Source organism: Abramis brama (assembly GCF_963993115.1).
Source record: "Abramis brama genome assembly, chromosome: 2".
In the NCBI taxonomy this organism is placed as follows: Eukaryota; Metazoa; Chordata; class Actinopteri; order Cypriniformes; family Leuciscidae; genus Abramis; species Abramis brama.
The window spans coordinates 17,207,449-17,231,344 of record NC_139964.1 but is presented as its reverse complement, the minus strand read 5'-3'; the positions used below and the strand labels follow the sequence as shown (position 1 = coordinate 17,231,344).

The 23,896-nt window shown below is 39.5% G+C and overlaps 1 protein-coding gene across 3 annotated transcripts in view; it reads right to left on the bottom strand.

The window, feature by feature from the left end:
• The window catches only part of LOC311077787 (B-cell receptor CD22-like), a 41,915-nt gene extending 28,404 nt beyond the window's left edge, over positions 1-13,511 (bottom strand). For 2 of the 3 annotated variants that reach the window (XM_084106408.1, XM_084106410.1), the window contains exons 1-2: positions 13,200-13,474; positions 12,986-13,058 (exon numbers count right to left, since the gene is read on the bottom strand). In XM_084106408.1, coding sequence (XP_083962534.1) covers positions 12,986-13,058; positions 13,200-13,316 — 190 coding nt within the window. In that variant the 5' untranslated portion in view covers positions 13,317-13,474. Of the gene's footprint in view, positions 1-12,985; positions 13,059-13,199 lie in introns of all 3 variants that reach the window. The other variant, XM_084106409.1, reaches the window with a different exon arrangement.
• Positions 13,512-23,896: the final 10,385 nt, after the last annotated feature.

Below are 23,896 nucleotides of genomic sequence, written 5' to 3'. Positions count from 1 at the left end.
ATGTCGCAATGCATGCTGGGTTCCATGATAATATAAAACTCCCAGCATGCACTGCTGCATGAATAATAATAATAATAAAAAAGAAATATTGCCACCATTGTTGAGATTCATGTGATAAATTGTGATATCTCGGTGATTCTAAAACACAGTGTAGCTCTGTTTCTCTGGTTATGCATCATGTGTTAAAAAAAAAAAAGAGTCATTGTATCTTATTGCTGCGTTTTCACAGTGGTGGTAATGTAACACTTTTGATTGAGGATTAAACTCTGAATAAGTGAGAATGAATTCCTTAGTGAATGAACAGGCAATATGATGATTTTGTCATCATAATCATTATAACTGCAGTCATTCATAAACTGTGTGTGCGCAAGTGTGACTTGCAACAACACAGCTCAAGCAGCAAAAGAAAAACTAATGTTTTAGCATCAGCATCCCAACTAAAGCAAGCACTGATCTCTATAATGGTAACTTCAAACCAAACATTTTCAATTAAACATCTCAATAACAACTTCTGTAGATGTATGACAGAAATAAAGTCATACTGGTTAATAATAAGTGTAATAATGTGTAATGGCTGGAAGTCAGTCGTAGTTATTGTGTTTCTCTATTTTCTGTTCTTGTGTTTCTCTTTTCTTCAGTGATTCTGCTTACAATCACTTACATGTTCCCTTAATTATCTCACTGCATCGTTACTTTTTACTCGTAGTGTGGATTTCCCTGAGGGGTTGAAAGGGTTAACTGTGTAAGATAAAAAAGACACACCCACAAAATGTTTTTTAACAGTAATAAACTGTAAGTTATAAAACAGGTTTATACTGGCAACACTGTTGCCAGTAGTTTACTGTAAAATTTATTTTTTGGGACACCATTGTGCAGAAGAGTAGAGCCTGTGCTTCAGTCCAGGAGAAGATCTACAAACATTGATGATATGCTGCATGTTGCTTTATTTAACAGGTGGTGACTGTGTAGTTGCTGAGCCAGTGGAAATCTTTTTATGTACAATAGTTTTTTAGTGGTCTCAAATAAAAGAAGTTCACAGTAATACTTTACTCACATTATTAATGCATTATACATTTTAGTTAATACATTTAAATGACAGTTGGTCAATTTAAGGCAGTCGGTTTCTGCAAGTGTAATTAGTTAACTATAATTTAGTGCATTTTTACAGAAACAAACTAGATTACAGTAAAGAACTGTACAATTAACAGTATTTTACTGGCAACAGTGTTGCCAGTATTTTACTGTAAAAAAAACCGGTAAGGTCTAACAGTGTGGTGTAGGATTGAGTACGAACCAAACACAAATGAATCTTCCAGGTGATTTGTTCAAACATAATTCCACACAGAACTCAATATTCCAGACCCCAAATTACCAGTCCAGGGCCATAAAATCAGGCTCCAGCCAGTCTCTGATAACCAACAAAAAACCCCAGCTAAGAACTTTACGGCCATGCAAGCTTCAAAGAGATGAGCCAAACTAAAGGAAGAACTTGTCAATGTGAGATAGCTTGGAAAAGAATGATTGGTTCAGAGATGGCAAAAGCTCGGCGCTCGATCAAGATAACAGCAGAGAAGCTGCTGGACTCCACACAGACACAAAACAGACCCCAGTCTCATAAGGACCTCTGAATGACCCAGAGCTTCGAAATCACTTCAAACCACAGAGAACTGAGATTTTACCTAACAATACATAAAATCATCCCAGAACAATTCTCGATGGACTTATAATCAAACATCATGCAATTACATACAGTGAGGAAAATAAGTATTTGAACACCCTGCTATTTTGCAAGTTCTCCCACTTAGAAATCTTGGAGGGGTCTGAAATTGTCATCGTAGGTGCATGTCCACTGTGAGAGACATAATCTAAAAAAAAAAATCCAGAAATCACAATGTATGATTTTTTAACTATTTATTTGTATGATACAGCTGCAAATACGTATTTGAACACCTGAGAAAATCAATGTTAATATTTGGTACAGTAGCCTTTGTTTGCAATTACAGAGGTCAAACGTTTCCTGTAGTTTTTCACCAGGTTTGCACACACTGCAGGAGGGATTTTGGCCCACTCTTCCACACAGATCTTCTCTTATCAGTCAGGTTTCTGGGCTGTCGCTGAGAAACACGGAGTTTGAGCTCCCTCCAAAGATTCTCTATTGGCTTTAGGTCTGGAGACTGGCTAGGCCACGCCAGAACCTTGATATGCTTCTTACAGAGCCACTCCTTGGTTATCCTGGCTGTGTGCTTCGGGTCATTGTCATGTTGGAAGACCCAGCCTCGACCCATCTTCAATGCTCTAACTGAGGGAAGGAGGTTGTTCCCCAAAATCTCGCAATACATGGCCCCGGTCATCCTCTCCTTAATACAGTGCAGTCGCCCTGTCCCATGTGCAGAAAAACACCCCCAAAGCATGATGCTACCACCCCCATGCTTCACAGTAGTGATGGTGTTCTTGGGATGGTACTCATCATTCTTCTTCCTCCAAACACGTTTAGTGGAATTATGACCAAAAAGTTCTATTTTGGTCTCATCTGACCACATGACTTTCTCCCATGACTCCTCTGGATCATCCAAATGGTCATTGGCAAACTTAAGATGGGCCTTGACATGTGCTGGTTTAAGCAGGGGAACCTTCCGTGCCAAGCATGATTTCAAACCATGACGTCTTAGTGTATTACCAACAGTAACCTTGGAAACGGTGGTCCCAGCTCTTTTCAGGTCATTGACCAGCTCCTCCCGTGTAGTTCTGGGCTGATTTCTCACCTTTCTTAGGATCATTGAGACCCCACGAGGTGAGATCTTGCATGGAGCCCCAGTCCGAGGGAGATTGACAGTCATGTTTAGCTTCTTCCATTTTCTAATGATTGCTCCAACAGTGGACCTTTTTTCACCAAGCTGCTTGGCAATTTCCCCGTAGCCCTTTCCAGCCTTGTGGAGGTGTACAATTTTGTCTCTAGTGTCTTTGGACAGCTCTTTGGTCTTGGCCATGTTAGTAGTTGGATTCTTACTGATTGTATGGGGTGGACAGGTGTCTTTATGCAGCTAACGACCTCAAACAGGTGCATCTAATTTAGGATAATAAATGGAGTGGAGGTGGACATTTTAAAGGCAGACTAACAGGTCTTTGAGGGTCAGAATTCTAGCTGATAGACAGGTGTTCAAATACTTATTTGCAGCTGTATCATACAAATAAATAGTTAAAAAATCATACATTGTGATTTCTGGATTTTTTTTTTTTAGATTATGTCTCTCACAGTGGACATGCACCTACGATGACAATTTCAGACCCCTCCATGATTTCCAAGTGGGAGAACTTGCAAAATAGCAGGGTGTTCAAATACTTATTTTCCTCACTGTAATTCTATATTGTGTTTGCCATTTATGTGTGTGTCTAATATGCTTAGATCCCATATATAAGTCATGATTTGTTATAACTATTATATGTTTGAATGAAAGTGTGTTGTGCTTCCTGTCAGCATGATCGTATGTTCTTAATTCAAAAGATGGCTTGATTGAAATCTGTGTAAAATGTTTCGTATTCTTATAATAGTATGATGTTTACACTGTGGCCTCTGTTCTCTCTGCTAGAGCTTAGAGAGTAAGGGGATCAAAGATAACGCATGATTTTCGATGAGAAGTGAAGTAAGTGCCACCTCTCAAATAAAGACAGTGTCTAATTGGTCAGGACTGATCCAGGAGGCCGGACAAACATGTGAGTTTAAAATCTTAGACCCGAACAAAGTTTTAGAAGAGTTCTCAACAAGGTTAGAAAAGGTGCGCGAAGGGAGATGAAGATCTAAACCAGACAGACTAGTAACCATGTAAACGCGCAGACGAAATAACCCAAATCAAGATCAGAAGAACATGGGTTAAACAACTTCTTTCAAGCCATCTAACTACATCTCGTCTCAATTTTCTGTCTTTTCTAAGTTTTCCTTTCTTTTCCTTTGTGAGTCTCGGTTCTAAGTTAAGTTTTGCGGCAAAGTTTCGGTCCCGATTCGACGGCAAAACCAGCTTCAGACAGACTTTCATCCATCCGCTATCCGCTAGCAGCGCCAGCACACCACGTGACTGGCCGCCCCAGACCCAGGCACAAGGAAACCCCCTTTTACCCAACGAAGGGAACCCCGAAAAGGAACGCAAAGACAAGCAAGTAACCTCCAGACTCTTAAGCTGAACTGGTGTATTTGATATATATTTAATAACCCATAAGAAACGATAGAAGGGTTAAATTAATGTTTGATGGTTCGTTCAGGTCATGTCTAAGTGCATATGGAATCTTGAGATTTCATCCTCTCACTCTTAAACCCACTCTTTCCTCACTCTATCCCTTTCTGCAACGCGTATGAATGTGTGTGTGCGTGTGTTTGTGTTAGGTATTAGCTTTACTGTATGTGTTAGAATAATCAATAAAGTCTTGTTTGTATTTTTAAAGAGAAGTGTTACTTGTGTTATGTGCTTACGAATTTAATGTCTTAAACTGCTCATCTAAGTTACCCTGCTAACTATAGTGTTTCACTATAGTTTGGAAATTTATATCTGCTGCAGAGCGGATGGTTACGGGCGGTTCAAATGAACCCTGAACGAGTCATTTGCTCGGTCGTAATAAGTGACTCTTTCGAATTCCCTATAAATTGATTAATAATTCCTTTGAGCTAAATTTACCTGTCTGAATAATAGACAAATATCTATGAAGAAAATTGTGGGATTACAGCATAATGTGAATAAGAGCACTGTGTGTATTGATGGTTTTAGATCAAATGATGACTTTACAAATGCTCTTAATAGGTTTTTATTCAAGATTTGAAAGTTTTGATTTTAAAGATGAAGTAGAAGAATTACGATGCCTGTGTAAGGATGATTCCCACATAGTCTTAGAACAGGCAGCAGTGGAGAAAATTTGTCTATCCACTAAGGTGAATAAGAGTCCTTGTCCAGACTACATATGTGGGAGAATATTAAAGCACTGTGCAAAGCAATTAACTTCAATATTTTCTGATATTTTTAATTGGTCACTACGGGCACAAAAGGTACCTAGCCTGTGGAAAAAGTATATTATTACTCCTGTTCCCAAATGCAATAACCCTAAAGTGTTAAATGATCTGAGACCAGTTGCCCTCACCTCCTTAGTAATGAAATCATTTGAGAAATTGGTGAAGTCTAAGATATTGAGTAAGACTGGACAAGCCCTCGATCCTATGCAATTTGCATATAGAGCGAATAGAAGTGTTGAGGATGCTTCACTTATGTTGTTAAACTTACTGACTAAGCATCTGGAGGGGAAAAATACCTATGCAAGACTGTTGTTCATTGACTTCTCTTATGATTTTAATACTATACAACACCACATCCTAGCCAGAAGATTGCTAGAGTATTACAAGTTGAACCACAATTTAGTGGGATGGTTACTGGACTTTTTAACTAACAGAATGCAGAGAGTAAAAGTGAATGGTAGCTTTTCAGATGTATTCATGTTTATCTACAGGATCCCCTCAAGGCTGTTCTTTCACCATTACTATACATTTTGTACACCAATATGTGTCAAAGCTCACATGAAAACAGGATATTTATTAAGTTTGCTGATGACACAGTGATAGTGAGTCTCCTACAGGGGGAAGAGTCTGGTCACGGTCCAGTTGTGAATGATTTTGTGACCTGGTGCGATGATTCTTATCTAAAGTTAAATATTACCAAAACGAAAGATATGATCATTGATTTTAGAACACACGCTGTTGATCACGTCACTACGACTCTCAAAGGACAGGTTGTGGATCGTGTGGAGAGTTATAAATATCTTGGCACAGTCATAGATTCAAAACTGTCTTTTGAGTTGAATTGTGAAATGGTCTGCAAAAAGGGTCATCAACGTTTGAGTTGCCTCAGGAAACTTGCTAAATTTAACATTGACAGACACATGCTGACTTTGTTTTACTTTGCTTTTATTGAATCTATTATTTCATTTTCCATTGTGGTATGGTATGGAAGCCTGTCAGTGAAGAATAAGAACTTCTTAAACCAAATTGTTAAATGGGCGAGTAGGATTATAGGAGTAACTCAACGGAATTTAGGAAATATTTATACAAATCAGCTGTACATGAAAGCAAGTGCTGTTTTGAATGATCGGTCGCATCCCTTAAGGAATGATTTTAAATGACTTCCTTCTGGTCGCCGGTTTGTGGCTTTGAGATGGAAGACTAGATGGTACAGGAATACTTTTGTTCCAGCGGCAATTGAAACTTTAAATAATATGAGTAAGAGAGATGTTTTAGTATGTGATCATTAATTTGGACAGAGGATATATGTGTTATGGTGCAGCCTGTCATGATGTTTTTTATAAACCTGTAAATTTGTATGTGAAATGTTTTTATGTTTCTTATGTCTTTTATATTTATTTTTTGGATGACCGAATTCTTCTCCTATAAGCAAAACAAATTTACCTGCGGGTATGAAATAAAGATACCTTACCTTACCTTACTCTTCCTCCTGTAACTCACACTCTTCTTCCTCTTATACTCACACTCTTCCGCCTCTTATACTCATACTCTTCCTCCTGTAACTCACACTCTTCTTCCTCTTATACTCACACTCTTCTTCCTCTTATACTCACACTCTTCCTCCTCTTATACTCACACTCTTCCTCCTCTTATACTCATCCTCTTCCTCCTCTAACTCACACTCTTCCTTCTCAAACTCACTCTTCCTCCTCTTATACTCATAATCTTCCTCCTCTTATACTTACCCTCTTCCTCCTCTTATACTCATCCTCTTCCTCCTCTTATACTCACACTCTTCCTCCTCTTATACTCATCCTCTTCCTCCTCTCATACTCATCCTCTTCCTCCTGTAACTCACACTCTTCCACCTCTTATACTCATACTCTTCCTCCTGTAACTCACACTCTTCTTCCTCTTATACACGCACTCTTCCTCCTCTTATACACACACTCTTCCTCCTCTTATACTCATACTATTCCTCCTCTAACTCACACTCTTCCTCCTCTTATCTCTTCCTCCTCTTATACTCATACTCTTCCTCCTGTAACTCACACTCTTCCTCCTCTTATACACACACTCTTCCTTCTCAAACTCACACTCTTCCTCCTCTTATACACACACTCTTCTTCCTCTTATACTCACACTCTTCCTCCTCTAACTCACACTCTTCCTCCTCTTATACTCACACTCTTCCTTCTCTTATACTCACACTCTTCCTCCTCTTATACTCACACTCTTCCTCCTCTTACACTCATACTCTTCCTCGTCTTACACACATACTCTTCCTCCTCAAAGTCACACTCTTCCTCCTCTTATACTCATACTCTTCCTCCTCAAACTCACACTCTTCCTCCTCTTATACTCACACTCTTCCTCCTCTAACTCACACTTTTCCTCCTCTTATACTCACACTCTTCCTCCTCTTACACTCATACTCTTCCTCGTCTTACACACATACTCTTCCTCCTCAAAGTCACACTCTTCCTCCTCTTATACTCATACTCTTCCTCCTCAAACTCACACTCTTCCTCCTCTTATACTCATACTCTTCCTCCTGTAACTCACTCTTCCTCCTCTTATACTCACACTCTTCCTCCTCTAAGTCACTTTCTGCGTCCGAAATACTTCCCTACTATATAGTAGTTGTACATATGTACACAGAGGAGTGTTAATTTAACACTGGGAATTTTGCTGAGTTTATTTGTTCCTGTGTAGTTATTCATTAATGATGGAACAGTATTCTAAAGTCTTGTGATGTACAGAGTTGATCTGTGTACATTAATATTTTGTCGATTGTCACCATTGTTGAGATTCATACGTATATTCTTGATGTAATTGTTTGACTAAGACTTTCTGAAAACACTTTTTTAAAGACATCATTCTGCACGGCTGGATAACATGATGTAATTTCACAACACTGTTATAACTAACTGCAAATTGAACATCATGCATATACTCAAAAACTTGCTCAGATTAATATTTGATGATTATATAATTATCAATATACATCTGATCATATTTTCTCTTGCCATAACAAACATATTTTATACAAATACAGTTACAACAGCCAGAGAAAAGTCTACAGAAAAGTAAAGGGTTCAAGAGTAAATGTGCAAACATAAACGTCTAAACCTCTGTTGAACGATCCGAGTTGTGTATCTACACATTAGTGTGTAAAAGGTTTCAACACACTTCTGTGTAAAGAGGAATAACACATTAGTATAATAACATGTGTAGTCCTTATATAAACACACAGATGTGTAAAGAAATTACACAGGTTGTGTGTTAAATTCTACACAACATGTGTCATTTTTAAAGCATTTCTTTTTACAGGTTGTGTTGTTTTCGACACATAATTTTATAAGAGTGCGCCAACATTAATTATCAATGTGCATCGTATGCAGTGTTTGCTGTGTTCTCAAACAAACTGGCCTGTGTAAATAAAAGTTAGTTATACTAATCGGTGACCTGTTATCTCTCATGAACTTTTCTCAAAAGCAGCATTATCAGTTAGGGGTTGAAGCGTGAATAACTGAATAATGTCCAGTACAGTGAGTCTGTCCAATCATTGAGCTTGAGACATTGTCTTGTACTTTGTGTGCACATGCATTCTGTACTCGACTATTGATTAAATGGTTAATATTTTTCACTTTATTTTTAGAAATTCTGAGTATGTAATAACCTGACACAATTTGTGTGTTAAAATGACTTACACAACTATTGTGTTACATTTGACAACGTGTTGTGTCTCAGCACACACACTACGTGTGTTAAAACTGACACAACGTGTAATTTTTAACACAATTTTAATGTGTCATTTTTAACACAACTCTTTTTAGAGTGTACTTATGAAAATATTGTTTTATCAGTTACACTGGACCATGAAAATATGACAATACTTTATTACTATTGGAAACATCGACTCATTACAGGAAATATAAGCTCATCTTCTCAGAATCTATGGAGTGATAAATGTGAATAAATGATCTCAGTGTGAATTACTTCATCAGCTTTGATGGATGAAAAACAGAAGTAAATGTACAGAGACAGAGTGAAGAGAGAACCAAGAAATCAGCCACGAACAACATGACGCACTCTCAAATAATGAAATATATGACAAATAAGACTAAAATAATCAAAGTTGATTTATTAAATACCCAATGACATCACAATATTAGTTTTGTGGCTTTTAGTTCTTATCTATCAGCTCAGAGCTCATTTATGCTAGTGAACTCCTTTGACATGATACATATTTAACATGTACACATTCACCTCTGAGAACATGAGCCAAAAATATTCATGATCTGCTGCTAAAGTGATTTTTGTCCAATCAAATGCTCTGAATAATGAGAAAGTCCCTCCCCCTAAACCACGTGACACTGACTAGCAAGTAGCAAAAGACTATTGGACATTTCTAAAAGGGACGAGCGTTTGACATGTTCAACACAAACTTCCTGTTTCAGAGAGAAATATGTGAGAACAGGACAGAAGAAAGTGCAGATCAGCCGCTCATGAGGCCTTAAATAAAACGTACTCGGTTACTAACGTAACCTCGGTTCTCTCTAGTAGAGGGAACGAGTACTGCGTAAGGTATCTTACGCTAGGGGAAAATCCTTTTTCCAAGAGATATTGAAGCCAAAAATTATCCTTAATTTTTCAATAATGCAAAACGTGGCAGCATACAGACATAGGCGAGGCAGCTCGCACGCCTATTGGCTGCTCTGTGGCAACTGCAGCAAGCCTATCGAGCGAGGCCTGGCGTGACGTCAGACCCAATGAGGGCGCTTCGCGCCCGCTGCGTCACATCCCGCCGAAACGGGCGTGGCCTAGGCCTATAAATACCGCTCGCAGGCAGCTATTATTTGGTTTTTCATCATCGAAGCAACCAGAGCGTGTGCATGCACGGCAAGATACGCAGTACTCGTTCCCTCTACTAGAGAGAACCGAGGTTACGTTAGTAACCGAGTACGTTCTCTTACGAGAGGTCTCTCGTACTGCGTAAGGTATCTTACGCTAGGGGACCCAATGCAAGACGCCGTGCGTGCTGGGATCTGACACCAAAGACCCAAGGGCGAAGCCCGGGGTACATATAGTGCACAATCACCCAGGGAACTCACAGGGAGTCCGGGAAGAGGGAGGGGCGAAGCCGCACTCTTCGTCATATATCGGCGTCACTTAGACGCGAATTAGATCATACAGACAGGGTGGGGCATGGCCTGAACTGATGGGGAAATGTGGGTCTTATACAGTTTGCCCAAAACACATCTTTGTGCTGTTGTTTTACACTGTCGATCATTGAGCTGTGCTCATTAGACGCAGCATTCTGAGCTGATAGCATCAGGACAGACAATACTGGTTATCTAGACCGACAGCAGCCTGGCCTGCAGGGCGGGAACCTCTAGGTTGTAAAACCTTATAAATGTAGACGGGGAGGCCCAGCCTGCCGCCGTACATATATCTTGCAAGGCAATCCCACTCGACCAGGCCCACGATGAAGCCATGCTTCTCGTGGAGTGCGCTCTGACACCCAACGGGCATTGCATGCCCTTGGAAGCGTATGCTAGCGCAATAGTATCAACTATCCATCTGGATAGGCTCTGTTTCGACGCGGCTAGTCCCTTAGAGCGCCCGCTGAACGAAACAAAGAGCTACTCTGTCTGTCTGAAAACAGACGAGCGAGACACATAAGCTCGTAATGCCCTGACTGGGCAAAGGAGGCTCGCGTCTCCTTCCTCATCAGGGACCGGTAGGGCTGACAGGGAAATGACCTGCGCCCTAAACGGTGTGTTGAGGGATTTTGTTACGCTCGACTCCTCTGCGGTGGTCAACCGAGAGGGGGAGGGCTGGGCGAGTCCCGTAGGAACTGTCATGTCTGTGTGTGGATGTGGGCGCGGGATAGCGGGCACATTTACCACACTGAAAGCATTGTTCGTTTTTTACAGAAACCTTGGGACATGCATAACGTAGTGTTTGTGGGCACTGGGTAGTGGGCACATTTACCACGTTTAATGCGCAATCGATCTGGGTCGATTTTATGTGTGCGAACCCTGTGTGACGGGCTGTGCTTGTGTGTAGGGATGGGCACTGGGCAGTGGGCATTCTTTCTACACATAAAACACCATCGGCCGTGACCGGGACACCAGAAAATACACTCTCTTGGGGATTTATCTGGGTAGCCGTGAAAACGGCATTTGTGTGCAGGCAAGCGGGCAACGGAACCGGCTTGTTGGCTGCAGAAAACACTGGACCAGTCACATTTGCTGGAACTGGACGAGCGATGAGCTTTGGTGGAAGTCCGGCCGCAGCGGGACTCGAACACCGTCATTTTCCTAGGCGTGCTAGGACGACTTCGGGTCCTCGGGCTTCACCACAAGGGGCGGGGCGGCGGTGGCTGGATGAGCGAGAGCGCGGTCTCACGCTTCGGGCCTGACGGCGCTGCGAAGTGGCGGCGGTGGGCGGTGGCTGGGGCTGCGAGCTCTGGGCAGAAGGTTTCGCACGACCTGCTGCAGAGCTGGAGCGCTTCGGGAGGAAGTGCTTCATAGCCTGTGACGCTTTCTGCACCTCGGCAAATCTCTCCGCAAAATCCTTCACGGAGGATCCGAAGAGGCCAGCGGGAGAAAGCGAAGCGTCGAGGAACGCGGTGCGCTCGGACTCGGCCATCTCTGAGAGCGTTAGCCACAGGTGCCTCTCGGTTACAGTGAGAGAGGCCATACTCCATCCAATGGCCTGTGCTGCAGACTTAGTCGCACGGAGAGCGAGGTCCGTGGCGCTCCTTAAGTCCGGCACGCAGATCGCATCAGGTCCTTTCTCATCCAGCTTTCGGAGGAGATCGGCCTGGAAGATCTGCAACGTGGCCATGGTGTGCAGCGCTGATGCAGCTTGCCCGGCGGCGGAGAAAGCGCGGCGGAGCAGGCTTGACGTCGTGCGGCAAGCTTTTGAGGGTAGGGCCAGCTTAGCGCGCTGTCCAGCGGAGGGCGGGCATAAGTGGGCCGCTATCGCCTCTTCGACCGGCGGCAGCGAATGGTATCCCCTGTTCTTGGCATCGTCGACTGCAGAGAATGCCAAAGAAACAGATGGACGCACTCTAGCTGAATAGGGGGCGTTCCAGGACTTAGCGACTTCTTCATGTAGCTCAGGAAGAAAAGGCGCTGGTTTGGACGTAGGCGAAGCGCGCTCCCCGGGCAGAAAAAAGCCATCCAGCTGGTTGTGAGCGGGCTGCTTGGGCGAAGACCACTCGAGTGCGAGTACTCGCATGAGCTCCGTCTCGATGGACGCTCTCTTGCCTGACGATGTGCGGGCAGGGGGCGCGAGATCCTCAGAGCTCGCCCAATCCTCACTGCCTGACGCCAAGATAGAGCAGGAATCATCTTCTCCCGGCAGGGCTTCCTCGTCAGCGATGTCGACTGAAGCGGCGACAGACAGCGGCCGCTGTCCGTCAGGAAGAGAAGCTGACGAAGCCAGTGAAGCAGGCGGGCGAACCGGCGAGCTTTGGCGGCTGGGAGAAGGTTCCGGGACCCGCTGGGCACGGCGCTTTTTACGGCGCGATGCCGCGGCGGGCGGGGGAGCAGTCTCGGCGAAAAATGCCAGGCGAGTCCTCAGAGTCAGCGATGCGTGTGTGCTTCGCTTGAAGGATGAAAAATCAGATAATAGCTGCCTGCGAGCGGTATTTATAGGCCTAGGCCACGCCCGTTTCGGTGGGATGTGACGCAGCGGGCGCGAAGCGCCCTCATTGGGTCTGACGTCACGCCAGGCCTCGCTCGATAGGCTTGCTGCAGTTGCCGCAGAGCAGCCAATAGGCGCGCAAGCTGCCTCGCCTATGTCTGTATGCTGCCGCAACGCGTTTTGCATTATTGAAAAATTAAGGATAATTTTTGGCTTCAATATCTCGCGGAAAAAGGATTTTCCCCTAGCGTAAGATACCTTACGCAGTACGAGAGACCTCTCGTAAGAGAACATCAGAGTGTTTCTAATGTGAATGTAAGAGAGACTCACCGTGAATCATGAGCAGAAAGAAGATCAGAGGAAGAGGAGGAGCCATTCTGACCCACATCAGCATAACATATATCTATAATACAGCATTAATATAATCATCACTTAAACAAGTATATGTAAATCACCCTATTCTTAACATTTCTCATGTAAAGACACGTATGTTATATGAGCAATAATCATCAGTTTCATTTAAGTAAGAGTGTGTTTGTCTTACCGTGTTGAAGCTCATCAGATCAACAGCAACCAAATGACTGACTGTTTTAACACAAGCAGAGGTGGAAAGTCCAGGAGTCAGAAAGTAAAAGTCCTGCCATATGTTTATTCCACCCATGAACTCACACAGCAAAAACTCCAGTGTTAAATGAACTCTCCTGGGAGTTTATTTGGCTCCAGACTCAAGAGTGTTAAAGTTAATGAGATAATTTAGTGATTGATTGAGTGATGATTGAGCATTATTGAAGACATCTGATGTTAACAAGCAGAATCACCAAAGGAGAAAATCTCTTTTTTAAGTTACCATTATTGTGATCAGTGTTTGCTTTAGTTGGGCTCTTGACCCTTAAACTATTGACGTTATATTTAGTTTGGCTGCTGTAATTGAGTTATACCAGCCAGATGAACAACAAGAAAAGCTGATCAGGTGGTGTTGGTTATGTTTTGAGCCGAATCTCTGACTTAAATGTATATTGGTCATTACAGCATCACAGTGATTCTACAGAATAAGATCCAGATTTTTCAGTATAATCCAAATGATTTATTAATGTTCTGATATAAATAAAAATAAATAAAACATCAAGATTCAGTGTATTATTCTCAACAATGGTGACAAAAAGAATATTCAATTAGGGAAAGTAAATTACTAAGACAATTCAGATCATAATTTATTCATACTGCAATGCATGATGGGAGCCATGCATGAGTTTTGATTGGTGGCACAGAGAATGCACTGCAACATGCTTTATTATTGTCACCATTGTTGAGAATCACAGGCTGATTCTTGATGTCTGTGTGTCCAAATAAAATACTTCTTCAAAGTCTTTTGATCAGAACACCTTTTAAGAAATACTGTACAACCACAGGCTGCTGTAATCAACAAGGTAAACCTAACTCTCTAAATGAGTTTTGTGATTCAGTTCAAATGATGATTATGTCGAAACATAACCAACACCACCTGATCAACTTTTCTCTTTGTTCATCTGAGAGTTATAACTCAGATACAGCAGCCAAACAAAATCTAATGTTAATAGATTAAGGGTCAAGAGCCCAACTAAAGCAAACACTGATCACCATAATGGCAACTTAAAAAAGAGATTTGCTCCTTCAGTGATTCTGCTTGTTAACATCAGGTGTCTTCAATAATGGTCAATCATCACTCAATCAATCACTAAATTATCTCATTACCTTTAACCCCCTGAAGTCGGCGGTCTCGCCGGCGATACCAGCTCGCTTTTTTTTTATCAGTGTAAAAGAAACTCATAAATACTCTGTTGACTTTGATTTTCCATAGGAGTTTCATACATCAATCGATTCTGTTAAATGTGTATTATTTTTGTGTATACTCACAATAAAAACAAAGTGTTGTGCTTTTCGCCAAATAAAGAAAAATAAACACGAAGCGAGTTCTGCCTTCTCTCTGTCCGTGTAGTCCATTCTGAAACGCGTCCGAAAATGAATCATAACTCAGCGAATACTTCTCACACAGGCACGTGAGATATGTCTTTATGAAGCTTGAAATCTCTTCTTTTAAATGAAGTAATTTATATAAAAAACAAATGTTTTCAACTCATGTAATCCGTTTGAAAGCAAGGAGAGGTACCGTTTTTCCTTCTGCCTCATTATCTCTATAATGAGCTGAGGCCGCCCCGCCCCCCGGCGCGATTCACATGTAAATAGTTTAGGTGATCTAGTATGCATCGCATACGCCCCCCGATCAATGCCATAAAAACACAGTTTCTTCATAAGACTTACTGATAGTTCATCGCGTTTTGAGTATGGCACGCTTCTCCGGTAATAAAGATGCACTTCAGATGATTCTGGACAGCGAGGAAGAATGCATGATACCGGGTTGTTTCCTCAGAGGAAGATTGTAACTCAGACGACGAACGGCAGCATTTTGAAGAGCGAATTCAACTCAAGAGAGGACACAATTTCGGAGTAAGTTTTACTTAAAAGTCTTTTGTCTTTTATTTTTCGTGTTCGCATTTATGAGGAAAAAACAATATTACGTGACAGTTCTCCATTATGGACGCGTGAAATAAAATGTAGGCTATTTGTATAAGCAACGTATTAAACTGCAAATTAACAATATGCCCTAATATTTCATGAAAACAACGTTACAGTCAGGCGAAATATGAAATACAACATCTTGTTGACTAGATTTGGGTACAGTTTTTACTGTAGAATATACTGCCACGTCAAATAAGCTTTTGTTTAGCAATTTCCATATATAAAATACTATTTTTTTTGTCAAAAATAAAGTCATCAACTAAGATGTTAGCTGTTCCAATGTTGACTAAATTCAAACTAATGAATACATAGATAAAATGTAGGCCTATAATCATTTTTTTTTTTACAAAGAAAGAGTACACTTGAAATATTGTTGAAATTGTAATTATTGTTGTAATTGTAACCTTTTTAATAAAATAGCAAAACATATTTACAAGATAGATGTAAGCAAAATCTTAAATGGTCAATATAAGTCTTCTTCTAAATATATCTTTTGTCCTTGCATTGTGGCTCAGTCAGTTTCACACCTGAGTGAATGGCTCATCATTATGCAGAGTGGGTGGGACATTGTATTCTAAGGTGTAAACCACTCCTCGTTCACACCCCCCTCGCATATTGGCTTTCCAAGCAAAACCTGTTTTACATCAATTTAAATCAATGTATGGTTTTATGTGAACGATAAAGCAAGACTATTTTCACATAATTTTGAAGAAAAAACTCTAGGCGAGGACATCCATTAGTCAAAAGTCTTATTGACACATATTTACTATGTGTTTTGTGGCCTTATTTCAGAAATTTTAGTTTTTAGTTTTTTCAATAACCATGCATAAACATTATTCTCTCAAAAATGAAAACATGTACATACACGTGGCTCACATATTATGGTAGCCCTGTTTGTGCTTTATAGAGTGAATTTACACCTTTGCCATTAATATGTTTATAAGCAACTGAAAAAAGCACAAATGTCAGGGCATGTCAGAACATCTCAAGGGCCCAGAAAACCGCTCAGACTCCAGAGGGTTAACACTCTTGAGTCTGGAGCCAAATAAAATCCCTGGAGAGTTCATTTAACACTGGAGTTTTTGCTGTGTGAGTTCATGGGTGGAATAAACATATGGCAGGACTTTTACTTTCTGACCCCTGGACTTTCCACCTCTGAACACAAGCACTTTAGCTTTACAGTGAAGGACTTTGTGTGGATAACACTGTTTATTAATGACCAGCGATGGAAATATCACAGTCCCTCCCTCAACAAGAGAACAACATTACTGAACTAAACCTTCTTAAAGAAAAACTATGATCTTTTTCTGTAAGTTGAAGATGTAGAATTGTGAAGATGAATGATAGTGATTTACAGGTGAGGCTCATCAAGGTTGATGTCAGACGCAGGAGATGGTGACCTCTGGTGGCAGTTTGAGGGATTGAACGAGCACATATGAGACGAGATGTGTCTGACTGCAGAACTATATACGTGACAGCAGCTTCAATTCCTGCATCTGAACAGAAGATGGCACCGCAACTGAATCATCCATCCATCCATTTTCCAAACCGCTGGTCCAATGTCACTACAGCAATAATATAAAACAGGTATAAATTCCCTTTTTATTGATTAATAAGTTGTTAAATTAAGGTTTATACATGCTAGTTTCCATGACAGAGTTCAAGGTCTTTTCATTTTCATGAAGTTTCATGAAGCACATAATATGTGGCAAGAGCGTAATATCATACAGGTACACTGTAAAACCCAACAAGTTATGCTATCTCATTTTATTTGAGGAAACCGATTGCCTTAATTCAATTAAGTTTATTAACTCAAACAATTTAAGCATAAAAAAATATTTGATTTGTGTCCAAGTAACTCAATAACTTATTGTTAAGATAACTTGGATAAATAAGGTTAATAGTACTTAGTCCATTCAATTAATATAACTCAAATCTATGAAGTACACTGTAAACCCGCATAAGTTGGCAAAACAATCAATTGCCTCAATTTTTTTTTAAGTTCTTAAACTCAAAGTACATTAATTCATACAATTAATTTATAACTTTCATTTAATCTCAGTGTGAACACTTTTATCAGTGTAATCTTAGCTTTTAAAAGCTAATATACTTACATACTAATTTGCTAACATATTAGCAATAGTATGTTATACAGAAGCAGTTGTTGTATGAGCGCAACATTATATAGGGATTATTTGCTCTCAAATCAAGCTGCATGCACCACTTGTCACCATGATGGTAACTATCCTACGCTGTAAAAAAAATCGTAAAAAAGTGTCAAATGACTGGCAGCTACGGCTGCCAAACAAAAAACAAAAACCATAAAATTTAAGTAAAATATTCTAATTTAAATAAACTGAAAAACACTGTTATTTTACAGGTATTTCCTGAATAATCACGATCATATACCTTCATTGTAAAAAAAGCGTTAAAAAAGGGTCAAATGACTGGCAGCTGCCAAACAAAAACCATAAAATTAAAGTAAAATATGCAAATTTAAATAAAGTGTAAAAACCTTTAAAATAAATTTGATGTCACCATGATTGAGATCAGTGTCTGCTTTAGTTGGGCTCATGACCCTTGAGTTTTAACTTTAGTTTTCTCTGACTGCCTTAACTGTGTATTTGATACACATTTGTTATAGCAATAAATGCAAGAGAAAATGTCAGATGCTCTTGGTATCATCATATCTGGTTCACTGATTTGTCAGTCAAGCTAAATTACATAATATGTATATGGCTTTGAGTCTATAATGCCATAACTTTTCACATGACCCTTGAAATATTGTGACATCAGTATTATAATCTGAAATTTCAATAAATATATATTATACAGAAAGTGTTTTGAGCTGGTTCATTTTTTTTTTTGTAGTATAGAGACATCAAGAATCAACATATGAATCTCAACCATGGTGACAACCAACAAAGCCTTTTTGTGACTTTATAGTAGTTCAGAGTTGATCAGATTTTTTTTTCATTGTCACCATTGTTGCGATTCATACGCTGATTCTTGATGTCTGAGTGAGTCTATATGATCCTGTCAAAACATTTTATGTATAATGACTTCATAAAATCTGAGTATCACAGCACTGCAGGACCATCTATAGCAGTATTATCATGCAAAATTAACAACTAACAACTTAATCAGATATTACACTTCAGATGGTATCAATGAAGCAGAACACTACATGATGACTATTATCACTAAAAAGTGACCAACATCATCTGATCTGAGTTTCTCTTGGACTCCTACCATAACTAATATGCATCAGAAACACACAGTTAAAGCAGCCAGAGAAAGACTTAAGTTAAACACTAAAAGGTCAAGAGCCCAACTAAAACAAACACTGATCTCCATCATGGTGACATCAAACTTGATTCTTTTCAATAAAACTTTAACACACATACACATCGCGTATACAGAAGGGAGCCATCTTTGGAAAACAGTCTCGACCAGTCAAAGCACGATCCGGGTAGTTACACCTATTGACCAGCTTACCGCGTTTGTGGTTTGAGTGGTCGAGACTCTTTTCCAAAGATGGCTTCTGCCTGTGTACGTGATGTGCATGTCTTAATAAAGAACCTTCTTATTAAACTGTCTGTACACTTACAAAGTTCTCAATGCTTCGGTTTGCATGTAGGGACCCTCATTATGCTACCATGTTAGTGTGAGGCTATTTTGAGCCTTGATAGTGGTATTAACTAGCGATTTCTTTTCACTTAGGATCTGCCCCATATACTAGCGTTATAAGCTAAACTGTTCATAGAGATATAACTTTACATACAACAAATGCCAGAGAACGGTCGACTCGGTACCAATGTGTTATTACACCCGAGGTTCATTTTGCACCGGAGTTCTCCTTTAAACTAATTTAAACAAAAGAGAAAAAAAAAAGAACCAGAAAATGAACAGGAACAGTATCAAACAGGAAAGCAAAAAAAAAAAAAAAAAACACACATTTACGCAAAACCAAAAGTAGGCGACTGTAGAATCCCCGACTCCATCCTCTCTCTGAATTGAAGGTATGTACCATGTAGAGGCAAACGCAGAGTTATGTCACACGTGTTCGCCTCCGGGAAGATCCGGTTGCCATGGTCTTCGGGGTGGAGGAACTGTATTGTTGGCTTGTGTCCAAACCCCAAATGTGGGATCTTGTCAGCCCCTGAAGTGAAAATTAAAATTTGGCCAAGGTTCACAGGCCTGGTCCCCTCTAAGAAAAAAATGAAAAATATTGATGAGCATTACAAATAAGTTTGATAATATCACTAAGTCAAGTACATTTAAGTGCAATTTTAAGAATTTTTCTGAGAAATACAAAAGTAGACTGAAAGTATACTTTCTTATTTTAATTTATTTAATTTATAAAGTATACTAATAGCACACTTGAATAAACTTATTTTTCATAATGCCGTGCGTCACTAAATGGAATGAGTCTGAAATTTTTTTTTAAACATAACACAAGGATAACAGTGTCATTAGAATGTATCGCTAGAATACATACCCCCAACTTCTATCAGCCAGTCCCGCCAGAACATTATGATCTGATTTTCAACTCTTCTTCTATTGCTGCCAGGACGACTAAAATTGACCCTAAAGAGTCCCAACATGTCTTCTGCCTCAAGTGGCTTTGAACCCCCAATGAAAAGGGGTTTCATAATCAAATCAAATCAAGTATATTTGTATAGCGCTTTTCACAATACAGATTGTATCAAAGCAGCTTCACAGTATTAAAATAAAATAATACAACAAAGTTTGTTTCTAGTGGAATTTATTGATTGATAGAATAAAATTAAATATCCCCAAAATATCCCCATGTTTCATGATCTCTGGGTATGTCTTGATGGCATCATCTAAACCAAGAGTCTTCAACCCTTCAGTCAACCTAAAACAGATAAAGAAGAATAGGTGATAGTTTTTCATTCAAGCAAAACAAGCTATGCATGTGTGCAGCTAAATCTAAAATAGAGGGAAAACCTGAACTGCCTATTAACAATAATATTTATTATTTTTACTTTTTATTTTTTTGAATATTATGAAATTAAAACACTAACATTTCTTAAATGTATAGATATTTTACAGATAGTATCTGTATTAATGTACCAATAATCTATTTATAGATATTTTAATATAATCTCACAATCCATATATTTTGTTTAAACATTTATATATTAATGTACTTAATATAAATACCCTACAATTGTACTTTTGGTATACTAAACTGATATACTTGAAGTCTGCTAAACAATTTTTTTTTTTTTGTACTTTAATGCATAAGAAATTTCATTTCTTAATGAAAATTAAGAAATTGAATAATTAGGCCAAATTGGTTTTTTTTTATTAACCTTAATGACATAGGCGCAACTGGTATTTATAGGCTGCTGTCACTTAGACTTTAAGACCTAGTGCACATATTCTATATTATACATATCTAATTTCTTAACTGTTGTGTAATGTTCACTTAAGACACAACCATTAAGACTTCACCGCCATGTTTACAAGACTTTTTGCCAAGACGGCTATTTTTACATATTTTGTTTCTATTTGTCCATTCATGTGCAAGGTGATGTAAAAGAGAAATCAGTCCACTGTTTGCGTGCACGTCTGTGCAGAAAGATAACAGCAATCGAGTACAGAGTTCTTTTTTGGCTCTTTTTGCACTGGAAGGGTTTAAAATTTCATGGATGTGTAAACTGTCAAGACAAAACGTGCAAATGATAAACTTGTACTCTGTGATGATTAAACTAATTAATCCGTGCAATAGAGTTCAAAGGTACAGCACGCACATCCAAAACAATAAAACTGGGTGCTGGGCAGACAAGTAGTTGCAAAGGTAAACAATGAGTCCGCACACCAGAGAATGCTCCTTAGCAATTTTAATGATTGCTCACCACGTGTAACGTTTCGGGCCCAAGCCCTTCATCAGACATAAAAGAACAAGTGGGGAGACACACCTCCTTAAATACAGCCATGCATGATCACATGATCACATACATCCATGATTAATCACATGACCAATCAAGTGAAAAATGCAATTACATCAAGAAAACAGATAAAAAAATATATACCAACATTTGCAATACAAAAATACATTAGAAATATATTTATATTAACATTTGTAATGCAAAAAATACATTAAAAATATATTAAGTGGCTAAGAGAAGGCATGCAGTGCTTAAAGCATAGCCTAGAAATTTTAAAAAAATGTCTCTACCACTGTAAGCAGTCATGATAGATGAGCAAGAATGTAAATACATAAGGGGTACCACAAAGGTGTGTTACACATATCATATATCAAGTCAGCAAAGCGATAACACAACATTTACAATATTTACACAATTACAGGAGTTATTTACAGAAATGGCCTCAGATCAAAATCTTCATTCAACCCTTTTGGAGCTAAAGTGTCCAGGGTATAGATCCAGAATGCTTCTCTTTTGAGTAACAGACAATTTACATCTCCTCCACGGGAGGGCTGTTTCACAAGTTCAATGCCACAATATCTGAGAGAGGAAACGTTATGAAAGGCTTGTGTAAAATGCACCGCTACTGGGCTTTTGATGTCATGGTTACGAATATTTGATCTATGTTCTGAGATTCTTGTTTTCAGTGGCCTAGTCGTTTTACCAACATAGGCCAAGCCGCATGGGCATTTAAGTAAATATATAACATTCTTTGTGTTACAGGTGATCACACCTTTGATGTCATAGAGTCTTCCAGTGCGTGGGTGATTGAAGGTGGTAGTTTTATGTGTAAAGTTGCATTGAGGACAGTTGCCACATCTGTAATTCCCGAAGGGAATAGACTGCAAAAAATGTGGTGGAGTCAATGGTGGAAGGTGCGCTCTCACCAACATGTTTTTAAGATTAGGTGCTCTCTTGTACACAATGCGGGGTGATGTGATAAAACATTTAAGTGCTGGATCAGAGTCAATAATGTGCCAATGTTTTTTAATGATTGATTCGAAATCTCTGCCAAGAGGTGAATATTGGACAATACAGTTAACTCTAGATTCAGAAGTTCTTGATCTGATGTTGCTGAGACAATCCGTTTGCGATATATTTTCAAAGCGATTACGTGCTTGAGTAATCCATTCATGTTTGTATTGTCTCTGTTGAAAACGTTTTTCTAAATCAGCTGACTGGACTTGGAAATCACTATCAGAACTACAGATCCGGCGAATGCGACTGAACTGAGACAAAGGCAGACTCCTCTTGAGTGGAATAGGGTGAAAAGAATGTCCATGAAGAATAGAATTCCGGTCAGTGCTTTTTCGGTACAGGTTGGATCCCAATTTATTCAAGTCTCTGTAAACAAGGATGTCTAAAAAGTTCATCTTGTGCTTGTCATATTCCATTGTAAATTTCAAATGGCAACTGTTAGTGTTAATAAACTCATGGAACTGTTTTAACTGAGTCTCAGAACCGGTCCAAATGAAAAAAAATATCATCTATATACCTCCTCCAGTTGGAAATTGAGGGTAGGTGTGGGTTGCATGATTGATTCAGGATGATTTCCTTTTCAAGGAGTCCACAGTAAAGGGATGCAAAACTTGGGGCCATTTTAGCTCCCATGCTCGTGCCTGACACCTGGAGGTAAAAGTCAGAGCCAAAAAGAAAGTAATTAGATGTAAGAACAATTTCAATGAGGTCCACAATACAGGAAGTGCTAGGGGTGCAGCTAGATCGCTGATTTAAAAAGAATTCTACTGCCTTTAGCCCCCCTTCAAAGGGTACGTTGGTGTAAAGAGACTCAATGTCCATGGTCACCAGGAAGCAATGTTCATCTGATAATTGAATAGATTGAATCATATTAATGAATTCCATAGAGTCTTTTACATAGGAAGGGAGAGAAGAGACGAGTGGTTGAAGAAAATGATCCACGAATGCTGCAATTTTCTCTGTTAGAGACCCAATGGCTGCCACAATGGGCCGTCCTGGGGGTACATTTGTGTAGGTTTTATGGATTTTGGGGAGAGTATACAAAACTGGAGTGACAGGAAAGTCTACTACCATGAAAGCATGTTCTGGTTTAGTAATTTCTCCAATTTGTAGGAGAGAATCCAACTTCCCCCTGATACGCTGTTTGAACTCATGTGTGGGATTACGATTGAGTTTATTATAGAACATTGTATTACTCAACTGTCTCTGAATTTCCCCATCATATTACGTTTACAGAGACTTGAATAAATTGGGATCCAACCTGTACCGAAAAAGCACTGACCGGAATTCTATTCTTCATGGACATTCTTTTCACCCTATTCCACTCAAGAGGAGTCTGCCTTTGTCTCAGTTCAGTCGCATTCGCCGGATCTGTAGTTCTGATAGTGATTTCCAAGTCCAGTCAGCTGATTTAGAAAAACGTTTTCAACAGAGACAATACAAACATGAATGGATTACTCAAGCACGTAATCGCTTTGAAAATATATCGCAAACGGATTGTCTCAGCAACATCAGATCAAGAACTTCTGAATCTAGAGTTAACTGTATTGTCCAATATTCACCTCTTGGCAGAGATTTCGAATCAATCATTAAAAAACATTGGCACATTATTGACTCTGATCCAGCACTTAAATGTTTTATCACATCACCCCGCATTGTGTACAAGAGAGCACCTAATCTTAAAAACATGTTGGTGAGAGCGCACCTTCCACCATTGACTCCACCACATTTTTTGCAGTCTATTCCC